General features: G+C 32.3%; 1 protein-coding gene across 1 annotated transcript; it reads right to left on the bottom strand.

Moving 5' to 3' along the window:
- Positions 1–4,234: 4,234 nt before the first annotated feature.
- LOC132056042 (DNA-(apurinic or apyrimidinic site) endonuclease) lies at positions 4,235–13,064 on the bottom strand. Its single transcript, XM_059448085.1, has 9 exons — positions 12,706–13,064; positions 11,415–11,507; positions 11,023–11,167; positions 9,449–9,650; positions 7,669–7,747; positions 6,264–6,325; positions 5,176–5,262; positions 4,929–5,032; positions 4,235–4,520 (listed from the first exon to the last, which is right to left on the bottom strand). Exons 1-9 carry the CDS (start codon positions 12,952–12,954, stop codon positions 4,447–4,449), a joined length of 1,095 nt encoding a protein of 364 aa, XP_059304068.1. The 5' UTR covers positions 12,955–13,064; the 3' UTR covers positions 4,235–4,446.
- Positions 13,065–14,419: the final 1,355 nt, after the last annotated feature.

Raw genomic sequence — 14,419 nt, 5'->3', positions numbered from 1 at the left:
CCCCAAAAAATATCGTTAATTTGAGTTATTATTTGAAAATTAGATGATACTTGACATTTTGTTATGATACGATACTCAAAAACAAAGCGACATCACAACGTAACATATGATTAGTGTCTTTTTAATATCATACGCTAGCGCCATGTGTATATCTTAATTTGTATTTAGATTGTTGAATAATTAAGATCTTACCCCTCTAGTCCCCAAACAAAAACAAAATAATAATAATAATAATAATAATAATAACGAAATGCTAAACGAAATTTATTAAATAGAATTTTCCAAGTAGTTATATACATTATTTTTAAAAGAATAGGTGAATGGAACAATAACAAGAGTTATATATTGTATTTAATTCTAGAAACAAAAAGAAAAAAAAGATCTTTATTAAAAACAAAAGATTCCACCGGAAAATATTGAATAGGGGGTTATCATTCCCAATCAATATATGAGGGGTATCTTTTCCCAATCCTTAAATGTTAGGGGGTAAAGTGGGATTCACTCTATAAACGTCAATGGACCTTTTGGCTGAAAGAGTCATGGTCTTTAAGGAGATTGTTGTCAGAGTATTGTTGGTTGTTCCAAAATCTATAAGAACAACAACTATTGTTGTTGGTCTAGAGATTCTACTATATCTGTCTCACATAGCACACACTCTTTTGCAACTTGGATTTCCCATTATTGTAGTATTTTTTTTATAGGAGTTAGCTATGTGTTAGTATTGGAGTAATATTTGTTTTTGTTTCTCTCCTCTGTTCTTTATGCTAAAAAAGAAAAACATAGGATAGAAAAATGGAGAGTAGGGGAGAGAGTAAAAACATGTGAGTGAGGGTGGGGGGTTTATCTGAGTTTGCACCACACTCTTGAAAATGACACCGCGGTTATACTGTATTCCATTTTTACTAATCACTACTCCTAATATTATTTTTTTAAAGGAGAAAAAAAATCAAAAATTATTCTTTTATTATTTTAAATTTCTCAATTTTACTTCCTTTTTTTATTTTTATTTTTATTTTTTATAGTTTCAGTTCACTTTTACCCTTATCGGTTAGCAAATTCATCCGTCCTTTTCGAGTTTTCGCATAAAATAAATAGATCGCACGTAGATCGCACGTGTTAAAATAGTTCGATCTAAATATGTCATTTACCGTATTCCATTTTTGCCAATCACCACTCCTTTTTTAAGGAGAAAAGGTCAAAGATTAATCTTTTATTATTTAAAATTTCATAATTTTACTTTTTTTTTTATATAGTTTCCGCTCGCTTCTACCCTTAGCGGTTAGCAAATTCATTTGTCCTTTTTGAATTCCCGCGTAAAATAAATAGATTACTCGTGTTAAAATAGTTCAACCTAAATATGTCATTTATTGTATTCCATTTTTGCCAATCACCACTCTTTTTTTTTTCAAGGGGAAAGTGTCAAAATTTACTCTTTTATTATTTAAAATTGTTTGACTTTTTTTTTTAATATAGTTTTGGGTCACTTCTACCCTTATCGGTTAGCGAATAAATTCGTCCTTTTTAAATTCCCATATATATATATATATATATATAGATTGCACGTGTTAAAATTGTTCGAGCAAAATATGTCATTTTATCGTTAATTATGATTAGAATTACTCTTTGTTATACTTTAGATGGAGCTTCATTAGATGTTAAAAATAAAAATGAAAGTTTTTTCTAACAACATGTCTAGAATTAGACCTAATATACAACAAATGATAAAATAGTTCAATTTTACCTTCTTTTTTTTTGGGGGGGGGGGGGGGGGGGGCGGTTTGAGTTACTTCTACCCTTATCGGTTAAGAAATTTATTTTGTCCTTTTTGAGTTCCCGCGTAAAATAAATAAATCGCACGTGTCAAATATTTCAATCTAAATATGCCATTTTATCTTTAATTATAATTGAAAATTACTCTTTGTTATACTTTAGATATCCAAGTTTGATTTTCGAAATGAAAGATTGAGGAGCTGCTGAAGCTAAAGCTGCCGAGGGTAGTTCCAGTTAGAGAGAGAAAGTTTGATTGATAAGGGCATTCTGTGATTGGAGGAATTGACACGAATCCGATCTGAAAGTTCAGTCCTCTAATGCTCAAACGAATAGATCAGAAATTCGACACAGGATTTGCCTACTACCGTTCCATGTATATTGGGAGAACCCCATGATCCTTTCGTGTGGAAGGAAAGGTGCGGAGCGAAGGGAACTTCATTAGAGGTTAAAAACAAAAATGAAACTTTTTTCTAATAGCGAGTTAATAGACCTAATATCTAACAAATGATAAAATTGTTCAATTTTATTTTTTGTAGTTTGGGTTACTTCAACCCTTTTTGATTAGCAAATTCATTTGTCCTTTTTGAGTTCCCATATAAAATAAATAAATTGTACGTGTTAAAATATTTCGATCTGAATATGTCATTTTATCTTTAGTTGTCATTAGAAATTATTCTTTGTTATATTTTAGATTGGACCTTCACTAGAGATTAAAAACAAAAAAAATGATTTTTTTTCTAACAATGAGTTAATATAATATATTACTGAAGATAAAATTGCTCAATTTTCTAGGAACAAAATTTGATCATCTTCACATTTTAAGGAGAACACTAATTACTACTCTTTTTTATTGCCTGGTTGCCTCATGAATGATTCTAATGTTTAAATAATATTATGACATTAAATCATTCATACTATGCCAAATAAGGAATACTGGCATACTGCCTTTTACTGGCCGCTTGTTTGACTATGCATACTGCTTTTTGGGGAAAACGGACAGAAGTGGCTCCAATAGGATTTGTTCATTGAATTGGTAAAATTGGAATTATTTATTTTAAAACTAAAATTTAGTTGTATTATCTCTGTAACAATAGAATCAAATACTACCGTTATGCTGTGTGTTTTTGTTGGCAAACAGAATAATAAATTTTCTTATAGAAATTGAGAGAACATTCAACTATAGGAAATGAATACCTATCTTATCTTTATCTTATCTTTAACCTCAAAATCTGAATATTATATGCAAGCATCCATTTAAACCACCCCAAGAAAAAGAAAAAAACCCAATTTATTTTTGATGAAGTAGGCAAGTAGCACAGCATGAATAGCGTGTGCTGAGTATCATCAAGTGTGTGATTTGTATATGCTATAAGAACGATTTATTATTCTTATGCTCTTTTTTCATCCATGTACTTATACTATCTTGTTATATACAGAAAGATGTAAATGAATTATTAATCCTCTCGTGACAAATATATGTCCGGGTATACTTGAAATGGCAACATCTCTATTCAATCAATTTACGTAAATACTTACTCGTATTTGGCGTATATACTAAATTGAGAAATTTGACTGTGACAACTAAGATAAAAATACATATTACTTAATCATAATTAAATATATTTAAGACACATACCCTCTATTTATTTGAGTATGATCACCCAATGCATGCAAGTATATTCCCTGAAGTGATTTGCTCAGACAAATAAATAAGTAGACAATTAATTGGGGAAGTGGGCATTAGCTAATATGCTCATTTTGGTGGCCAATACAGCAAGTAATTGGTCCTTTGAATCATTGAATATATTCTCCTTCAGAGGAAATTATCGCCAAATACGTTTAGTTTCTCCAATTAAATATGCAACGAGATTTCAAGTCAAAATTAATGTCTAAAACATTAATCAGGCATATCAAAAGCAGTAAATCACCTGAAAATTGTGGCAAAAATCTATCAAATTTCCACATCTGTTTTTCTTTTGATTTCTTTTGGATATTCAAGTTGGACATGCCAGGAACTTTTGCCAGTCTATAACCAAAATAATGGAAAAAGAATTTTCTCTTTTGTTACTAAAAACATTGTAAACTCGTTAAAGACGTTATCCTCAAAACAAATTGTTAAATATGTCAAGTAAGAAAAGATAATATTGAGGTTTGTCTAGTCATCAAAATTAGTTTAATATATTGTCTCTAATCATCAGTGATGTCCTAACCTTGATTAATGAATCATTGCCGGGACCTCCACTAGAATAAAAATAAAAACAATGAGCTAAATTTTAAAAAAATAATAAAGAAGGATCTGCTGTCATACAATGACTTCTGTGGCTTTGTTTTTCCCTATAAAAGATAATTTTAATTACAAAAATTATAATTAGGTTGTAGTTTTTTGTAAAGTTTCTCGTCTACGTAAATTTGGAAGGGAAAAAAAAAATCAATTTTCACACTAAACTAAACGAAACCATCGCAATTAGTGTTCCGAATCTCGTCATTAAATTAATAGGAAATGTGTCCATACTAACAAGAAATCAAGAACTGATCGAGAATCCTGAAATAATTAGCCTAATCTAGGAGTTGGGACTAGAAAATTACCCCTAATAAGATCAGCAAGTAATGTGAAGCATGATTAATTCCGCATGAAATATATAGTAACTGAGCACTAGGTTTCTATACATAAACATTTCAACCTTGTTTGGTATCTGCATCCTTCTCAGAGAGTTCAAGGGATACTGGACAATGGTCACTCCCATAGAAACCTAGCATATACAACATATTAACCTTTAGATACTCGGCATAAAAGGCGAAGAATAACAGGCATGAAGAAGAAAAAACCACAGTTCATGACAATAACGCAAGCTGCATGTGAAATTTCAGTACATGCTTCCCGATACGTCAAACTTTAATTCCATTCCTACGAGGTTATAAGATAGTATCACAGAGTTAAACTCCAAACAAATGCTACTGGTTTATATCAGGAAGGATGATATCCTACAACTCATTTCAGTTTTTGGATTAGGCCTAATTATGAAGAAGTTAAATTGGCTTAAATTTTACAATTATGACGATCAAAGAGTATTTAATATTTAAGGTCACAATTTCACTTCTTTTGGCAATTTCTTGGCAGCCATCAGGTTCATGTATTGTTCATTTTAAGATTAACTTACCATCCAATTCGATCCCACGTCCATGCATCTCGCATGAAACAATCCTGTCTTTCAATTTCTCAGACACAATAAAGTAATCTATTCTCATCCTTTTCCCACGATACCTGCAAGTAACGTAATCATCAGGACCATCAGTCTCTACGGAGGCCAAAAACAAGAAATAACATGATGGTGATGGACAAGCTACTCCGTTCAATTGAGCATGTTTTCATGGAAAGCACTTATAAAGTACAGAGAAATCACTTACTTCCCGACAGGATTTCCCGACCACGAGAAGCCACATTCCATGTCCTTGTCCTTGTGAAGGAATCTATATGCATCCAGTAGCTTTCCTCTGAGAAATAGGAATATCACGGAACGGTACTTAACCAGAAAATGGAATGAAGTTACATAGGTTTTATCCACTGGAATATTAACTTGAACGAAATAGATTCATGAGACTAAACATCTGCAACTTAAGAGTTCCAATTCCATATAATCTACTTCCTCGTATGTCAAACTACTCATTGTTAAGTAGCTTTGTTTTCAACAATCTTTAAGCTTTTCCCAAGTAATTGTTTCTCCTCATATTAATCTTGCATCAGCTTATATCACATAGCCACACAAGATTGGAACAACATTAAGCAATCATGTGAGCTTCATATGTGCTTCTAACACTAACCATCATTTACATTTGATTTAGATCGGCAGTTAGATTATAAGTTCGTAAACAACACATCTAAAAGTTCAACATCTGCAACAGACAGAAAAAGGCAATAGATGCTAGTGAGCCACAAAGAAAAACAATTTTTTAAAAAGAAAAAGGAAAATGAAAGGGTGACCAGAGAGGTAGAGCAGACTCCCTTGTCAAAACAGGGTATTTAATTCGCTTGCTTTTAAAAAATGAAAGCTGAATACACAGAACTTAGTTCAGAGAGCCAAATCTACTTCCTTGCCAAAGAAGTACTCAATTTTCTTGCATCTTCTCTGATGCCCTTGACCCTAGACTCAGTTGAAATGAAATCAAAACATTTTGAGAAGATTGTTACATTTGTTACATTGGTAGTACTAAAAGAAGCACTAGTTATGTCTAGCATCACCAAGAGCGAAGAGGAGAAAAAGAATTGCAGATTTATTGTCACAATGTTACAAATATACCAACAGAAAAGTGAAAATATAATCCCTAAAGAGTGATAACCACTTTCCATTATCCAAAAAGTGGAGTGATAGAAGCTATTAGTCATTTCACATAGTATCGCGACAATCATAACTGACAACAAACCATTAGCTCATGCGGCACAAGCATATACGACATATTTAAGCAAGCAATTCAGAAGTATGAACTGGTTGACATACTCTTTTAATATGCCACCAAACCTCCTCCTTTCAGCCAGGGTAAATCCAGGTTGACCACAATCCTGCAAGATAACTTAAAGTCAGAATGTTAGACATAACCACAAGATGAATGCAATTTAAATTATTCTAGGTCCTGCTTCGGTCACATCCATTCTCATCCAGGACATATTGGAACATACCCTATAAACTTTTATCCAACATAGCAGGAGGAACAGCCAAGTAGGAGAGCAAATTCAGGAAATATAAGCAGATGTTACCATGAAAACCTCCACTTTGCCATAATGCAGAGTGGTAAGTTTTGGCAGAGCACCACAAAATAAGAATATTTTTTATGCAGTAACTAGCTGCCAACCACCATCAGATTGCTTCTCTTCTTATAGAAAACCCTTTCAGACTGGCGGGTCTGTTGTTTTTTTCAGTAAGACTTCTAGATGGCAAACATTCTATCCACCTAAAATCATGGGCTATTCATTCCAAAGATTACAGCTTATATTAGTAGTGGGAATATCGTTTATACAGACAACTGAAAAGTATCAAATACTAGTCACACAAGAAACAACAGCTTATATTAGTAGTGGGAATATCGTTTATACAGATAACTGAAAATTATCAAATACTAGTCACACAAGAAACTATCTTTTAGTGGTACTTCTAGTGATTGCATTTTCAACGTGCATTTTTCTCGAGTGAAAACGTTTTACAAAATCCGTTTTTCCTGCCAGATATTACTACAGGTCCGGCTTGATTCAACAATTGGATTATTGGTGTTATCGGGTTATTAGTGAGAGCATCCCATCTCCCGAGGTTACAGGGTCATTTTGCCAAGTTTCTTCGACGTGGTTCTCTCAAGTGCCCTTAGTATACTAAACTTGTTCGCCATTGGTCAGTTCACCTGAACATTGCCTTTCCAATTCGAAGTTATTTCTTGGACGTCTCAACCTTGTTGACTATGACAACAAGCGCAGCTATAAAAACAAACTCTTGACATGACAGGGCTGTACGCTCTGCTCTCTCACCTCCAATCACATTACTGTGCGCCCTCCAATCCCCAAAAAACCTTTTATTCTGCCTCCAAAAGCATTAGTAAACACATATATACTGCCAAAGGTAGTGGGCATAATCACCATTAAGTTTTAACGATATTCACTTCAATTCCTTCGATCACACCGCCACACAGACACGGGTCAATCAATAACACTAGGTCAAGCAAAAAGCTATTCAGAGCAGAGAATTACAGCCCAACGGGGAAAATGAAAAAGAAACCCAGTCACATGGCTGAAGACATCAGGCAGTCTTAAGGAGGAAAGGGGATATAGACGCACCACAATGATGAAGTCTTTGTAGTATTTAGTATATACATGTTGATTGACAATACAGAAATATTGCTGTCACGATAGCATATTACCTCTTTGTTTGGTGGAATGTAACCATTGAGCTTGGCTGCACTAAAAAATTCTGGATGACTTACATCAATATCTTCATGACTGCAGGGAAGACATTCAAGAAAAAGGATGAGTATCATAGAAATTTCCTGAACAAGTTTCGAAAGTATAATAGACTGTCATTTTGCACTGTCAAATTCAGAAGTAATGAAACTGCAAGTGATCAAAACATTATGACTTTACAGCAAATTTAAAATATTAGTAATATATTTGGTAAAGGTATAATTTGTGTCATATTTTTTTACTGCATATTTAATATAATTGACCATGTTAAATATGTAAGAGTATTCTAAATTTTTAAAGTTTCTTAATCACTTCATTAGACAATTTTTAAACAAAATTTCTTTTATGGGGAAGGAAGGCCCAGGAGAATTTAAAGATATAAAAGTATTTTGTAAAGTAACATATCTAAATTATATACAATAATTACAATTTGAAAATCATCAATTGAATTTTTTTTTTGACGTTTTTATGAATTTAATATATGATTTCTTATTTATGATTAAATATGTATTTATAAGGTTTTAATTTGATAATTTCATTCTAAGTTTATGTTAGTTAAATGTGGTGATTTAAGTTTAGAGTTCACTTAAAATTAAGAAAACAATTAAATTCATTAAAAACCTCAAAATTTCCATATATAGTTTATGCTTAAAAATATTAATCAGGTTAAAATTGTAATTATAGATACAAGTATTTAAATATCTTAGTTTAATGTAAATATTAAATTGATCTAATTTAATTTATTCAAAGTTTAGTCAAATTAACTCTTGGATAATGAAAAGTCATAAATTGAAATGAAGAGAGTAATCAATAATATCTAATAATGCTTTTAAGAAAATGTGGCTCCATAGTTGATTAAATTTTACTAAAATGTATAATGATAAATAATGTAAAGGGTAAACTAAAACTTCGGTTCATATGATATGGCGTTATTAGCTAGGTTTTAAATAAATACTTATCCCGAGAGATGATATTTCTAAATTATGCTTAATTAAATAGTACCAATTTAATATAATTTCTTGGTTATGTTAAAATTCATTTATCTAAATAAGGGTAAATTTGAAAGAAGGAAAAAAGCTACTCCACTAATATTTTTTTGATTATGTAAAAATTACTATTTGTTTTGAACTAAATATAAAAGTTAAAAATATGATACTCATAATAATATAAATTAAAGGGAGTAAGGGGCTAAAACAAAATAGACAAAATATTGCAGGGCCCACCTCATATGGGCTGAAGAAAAACTGATGTGTGTGTCAAAAGTGGAACAGGCAAGGAGTAACAGACATGTGTAACTAACCAACCAATCAAAATTCATCTTTTGCAATGTGAGGACGACCAAAAATTGGGATTGGCACTTATATATAGTATAAAAGTTGCTAGCAACCCAACCAGTGGCGAAGCCACATGCATCCAAGGGGTGTTAACCGACACCACTTCGCCGAAAAATTACACTGTGTAAATACGTAAAAAGAACTTTTTTATGTATGTATACCATGTGTTGAACACCCTTAATTTCGTTGTATATTTACTTTTTTATACTTTGACACCCCTTTGTAAAAATTCTAGTTCCGCCACTGAACCCAACAATCCTCACTTTTTCAAAGACAACATAAAGGGAGACAAAAAAGAATGGGAAAAGGAAAAAAGGTAACAGAAAAAGAATTATGTTGTCAAGTACAACAAGTACATAAAAAGACATACTAAAGTGAAATATATAAAAATAAAACAGAATTGTACCTTACATTAAGATCACCACACCAAATAAGGGGTTTATCTGAAGATGCGAGAACAAACTCGAGCATTCTTTTATCCCATTTTCTTCTCCTTGGAAATGAAGATTCCTCTTCTTTCCACCCATTGTTTGGCACGTATGTATTTAATATTCGGAATGTCTCAAATTCAGCCAAAATAACTCGACCATCTGGTTCATGCTTAGAACCTAAGAATACAAACACTTTCCAAGCTTATTATCTGCTTTAGCCAGTTGAATCAACCACACTATAAAGCAGATATGGAAGAGAGAGGGGGGAGGGAGACAGAGAGAAGCACTAAAGTCAACTTGCTGTCAGTAGATTATTATGTTTTGAAAATAACTGAAAGATTTAGCATTTATTTGTTTGTTTGTTTTAGATGAATAAAGGTTATAACTGAAAGATTAGCAAATAGCTGCATGATTCTGGTTGGCGACACATTTTCAAGACTGGAGCTTGTTAGAAGTTAAGATGTCACACTTGTAAGACACAAACACCAACATAAATCTTTTTTACCTTCAAGTAGTTCTAGACATAAACATGATAATGATCCTATATTGGGAAAAAGCTTACATTGGCAAGGAAAAAGAAAGTTATCATCACAAATACAGTATTACAGCAAGCTGACCAAGACGTCCTTGAGGTACTTAAATATTTTAATGCCTTTTATTTCTTTGAAGGTGATCTACTATCACAATATGGTGACTAGGAACATACTTCTAAAGCAAACTCTAATGCCTTTTATTGGGAAAAAGGCATAAACATGATAATGATCCTATATTGGGAAAAAGCTTACATTGGCAAGGAAAAAGAAAGTTATCATCACAAATACAGTATTACAGCAAGCTGACCAAGACGTCCTTGAGGTACTTAAATATTTTAATGCCTTTTATTTCTTTGAAGGTCTACTTAAGCTACCAAATTCACAATATGGTGACTAGGAACATACTTCTAAAGCAAACTCTAATGAGACCTAAACCGAATAAGTATACGTCTTTTTTATTAGCTAAATGGGAAAACTCTTATCGAGCAGCAGCATAATACGGTGTCAAACTTTCGTAGAAGATGACCAATCTTGTTAAAAAAAAAAACTGATAAGAGTAAAATGTAATCCTCATTGGGCCAATAAATTTAGCAAGGAAAGAAAGTGGACTTGAAACTGCCTATTTGAAAGACTCTACAACTAGAGAAACAAATTGCTACTGCTTCCAAGTTTCTTTTGCCTCTAACTCTAAACAAGACAGAACATCATGATAGGACTTCCACAGAATATGATAGAATATCCCAGAAATAACTTCTTTAACCAACAATTCATAAGCCAATCAAATTGAAGCAGCAATTGATTGATATAAGATTGTTTTCCTCCTCCACTGGTGTAGGGGTGGGAGTACAAAGGGTGCCTCTCATAAAGAAAAAGTTTCATCATTGTGTGAATCTCCCAGGGCACCAAGAGCTGGTTTCATTCTATTTAATGTACAAAACATAAATGCTGCGTAATCTTCGTCATGCTTTTCCCTTTGAAAAAAGTAATCAGTTAAAAAAATATCTGCTGATGGGTACCTGTTGCATCAAGTGAAAAGGAAACCTTCTTTGGTTGAAAACACTTTTTGATGAATAATGCAGTTCCAGCATATTTTGAGTCCGAAAGAGACCACCAAACATTATAATTTTTGAATGGTGGACTTGATAAGGCTCGTGTCACCACCTGCATGATCGGAAAATAAACCCAATGAAGAAGTACCGCTACCTTGTTATCACAAAACAAGAAGTGAACATTTTTCTCAATATCAACTATGGAATCCTGTCTGCCACTTAAGTCACAGCAAACAAGTTGAAATGGAATTCTCCAAGGAAACAAAAACTGAGCTTTGAATTTATGAAGGTTTGAGATAATGCAAGAGATGTGTATGCTGCATCCAAATTACTTTAGTAACATGACAAGCAATGATTACCAGTTTTTCTTCACGTGAAGCGCTGGTATCATCTTTTAACTCTCTTGGGTTCTTAGGTGCGCCTTTGGAACCAGCAGCTGGCATCCTTACTTCCTACCACCAACATACAGTTAGATTGGCATCCCTACCAATTATAGATAACACAAAATAATTTCCTCCAAGAATCAAATGCTGAATTTCAGAACAAAGGTTCAAAAGTATATCTCAATAAATAAAAGATGGAGGCAATAAATGAAGCGAGTGAAAAAAAAAAAAAAAAAAAAAACCGTCAGCAGCTAACCTAAGCCACAAATATGTATTATAACATGAAATAAGGATGCAATAATAATCAAAATAAGAGGACAGCTAGAAACTTCACAAATTAATTTAATAGTGTGTACAATTTCCAGCGTACGATGATCTACTTATTCCAATTTATTTAATCTGTAAAAAGATACCCACAGTTTGAGAGCATATAAGTTATTCTTCAAGCCATATCACCACTAAACAATAATATCGGGTACAATCATGAAAATACAAGTTACTTGATCACATCCCCCAAATACTAGGACCAGCATGACATTCCCTGAGATTCAGATATAAAGGTCTAGAAGAACAACAATACAGTTTGCAAAACTTATTTAAAGATCTTCCCTATCCTTTGTTCACTGTTGGTGCATTTTATTGCAAATTATGCGTTGAAAGAACTCATCAGAAAACAGATTTTTCTTTCATCTTATGAAAAATCTTACACTTATTAAGCTATAATGGACCTTATCCACTATTACAATGCTGTTATGTAGATTATCCTGGGAGAGTGGGGAGACGGAGAGAAGGGCAGCAACTTAAGCAGTTGGCATTTACCAACTTGTTAAAATCTGTAACCTGTGACACTTACTCCTTCCCATGGTGTTATCATCTCCCTTAAAAATCTTTTTCTTTTTTCTTTTTTCTTTTTCATGTGATCAAAATCAGAGACACTTCAAATTAAGTTCAACTTCTCTCCTTAGCATTCACTCTGGAGCAGAAATCGACAAAAGTAGCTTAAGGAAAAGCAAGCCTATAGGTTATAATCATAAAGAAGTGTATAAAAGAAAGAAAATTAGCAACCCCTTTACTCAACTTGATGAAATATATCCTAAATTTCTCAACTTTCTTAACGTATCAACAATCGAAGTGTCCAAAAAAAAAAAAAAACCCTTTTTTCTAAATCAAGATTCATATACAAAGGCAACATTCAGAATCACAATACAAAGCAATTAGACCATTAATAACACTTAGCAAGCACAAAATAAAGGAATAATTTAAGTACCTGTATGGCAATGACATCAGGATCAAGGCTCTCAATGAACTTGGTGAACTCTGGCCAGTTATTCTTAATTCGAAGAAGAAAGCTATTAGCATTCCATGTCAAGAACTTTGTTGGTTCTTTCTTGGTGTTCTTGTTCTCAGCAGCACTCTCAGAAATCGTTTCTGTTGTTTGTTCTCCATCTTTCTCAGAGGAAAGAGTGGGTTTCTTGAAAGATCCATCTTTTTCAATTGGTTGGAAAAATCTTTTCATGTTTGTGTTCTTCTTCTAGAGGACACTGAGCAGTGAACTCTAATTCTTAGAACGAGTGGTTATATAAAGGAGAGCTGTAGTGGCAGTCCTGCCCGTCGGGCTAAAGACGTTTGCGGGGACTATGAATCAATTAGATTAGGATAGAGGAAAAAAAATCAAAAACTTTTTTTTTTGTGTTTTATACCTGAACTATCTAAGTGAAACTTTGTTACTTAAATTATCACCAAAGAGTTAGCAAAATACACTTGAACGCTAACTCGACTAAATGTTTATCCTCAAATACCAAAATGCTCGTGAAGCATAATTCTCTCAAAAAAAATTATCTGTTTGGCATATGTAACTTCTATATATGAGCTGACGAATTATTATTTTTATTTTTTCTAATTTTTCAATTAATTCTTGAAAACCCTAAGCTCTCCCCCTTCTTCTTCGTCCTTTCTCAACCATTTTTCTTCATTTCTTCTTCTCTTGTGCAGATTTTCTCATTTATTTCTTCTTCATTTTCTTCTTCTTGAGGCACTAATGAGATGTTCTCTTTCATTTTGATTCCCTCCATTTTCTTCATTGGCCATATTTTCTTGTCAAAATGAGGAAGAATGTGTTTTGCAAACGTGGAGCAAATTATCCACGTGGAGTGTCACGTGGCACGATTTTTAAACAAAAAAGAGAGTGTAGTACACGCATCATCATATAAAGTCGAAGTGAGTTTTGCTAACTATCTGGTGATAGTTTAAGTAGGAAAGTCAAACTTCGAATAGTTCAGGTATAAAATACCAAAAAAGTGATAATTGAGGTGTGTTTTTGAACCTTATCTCAATTGAATAAGCATTCCGCCATAATGCCATTGACCAGAAATTGAAGCCTAATTTCTCAAACATTTTACTCTGATGTACTCCCAATTTATGTGATGTTATTTGAATGGGCACAGGTTAAAAATGAAAGAAAGATTTTTGAAATTTGTGATTTAAAATAAGTTATAAATATTTATTAAGTTATAAATCATCTCATTAAGGGTCAAATTAAAAGTTTAAAGTTAAATTGTTACTAAATATTTTTTTGATTGGTTAAACTGTTACTAAATATAAAAATGTGTCTTTCTTTTTGGAACTGACTAAAAATATAGTATCATAAAAATTGAGATACAAGGAGTAATTTGTCCGTCTTTATTTATGTGGTATTATTTGACAAGATACATGTTTCAAGAAAGAAAAAAGATTTTTTTTAAAAATTGTGGCTATAAACTATCTCAAGGTAAAATAAACATTTTAAAATTAAATTATTTCTAAATTTAAAAATCCGACATTCTTTTTTAGACAAATTAAAAGGTGAAAGGTACCGATAAATTAAGATTGAAGAAATAACTTCTAATTCATAATCAAGGGATGTGCAACCTAATATAAATTACCTTAGAGTAAAATTTTAAATTTAAATTATTTCTAAATATAAAAAGCTTACAATCTAATTT

Source organism: Lycium ferocissimum, chromosome 5, assembly GCF_029784015.1.
Source record: "Lycium ferocissimum isolate CSIRO_LF1 chromosome 5, AGI_CSIRO_Lferr_CH_V1, whole genome shotgun sequence".
In the NCBI taxonomy this organism is placed as follows: Eukaryota; Viridiplantae; Streptophyta; class Magnoliopsida; order Solanales; family Solanaceae; genus Lycium; species Lycium ferocissimum.
The sequence above is the reverse complement of the archived record's forward strand: the minus strand, read 5'-3'. Positions and strand labels throughout refer to the sequence as shown.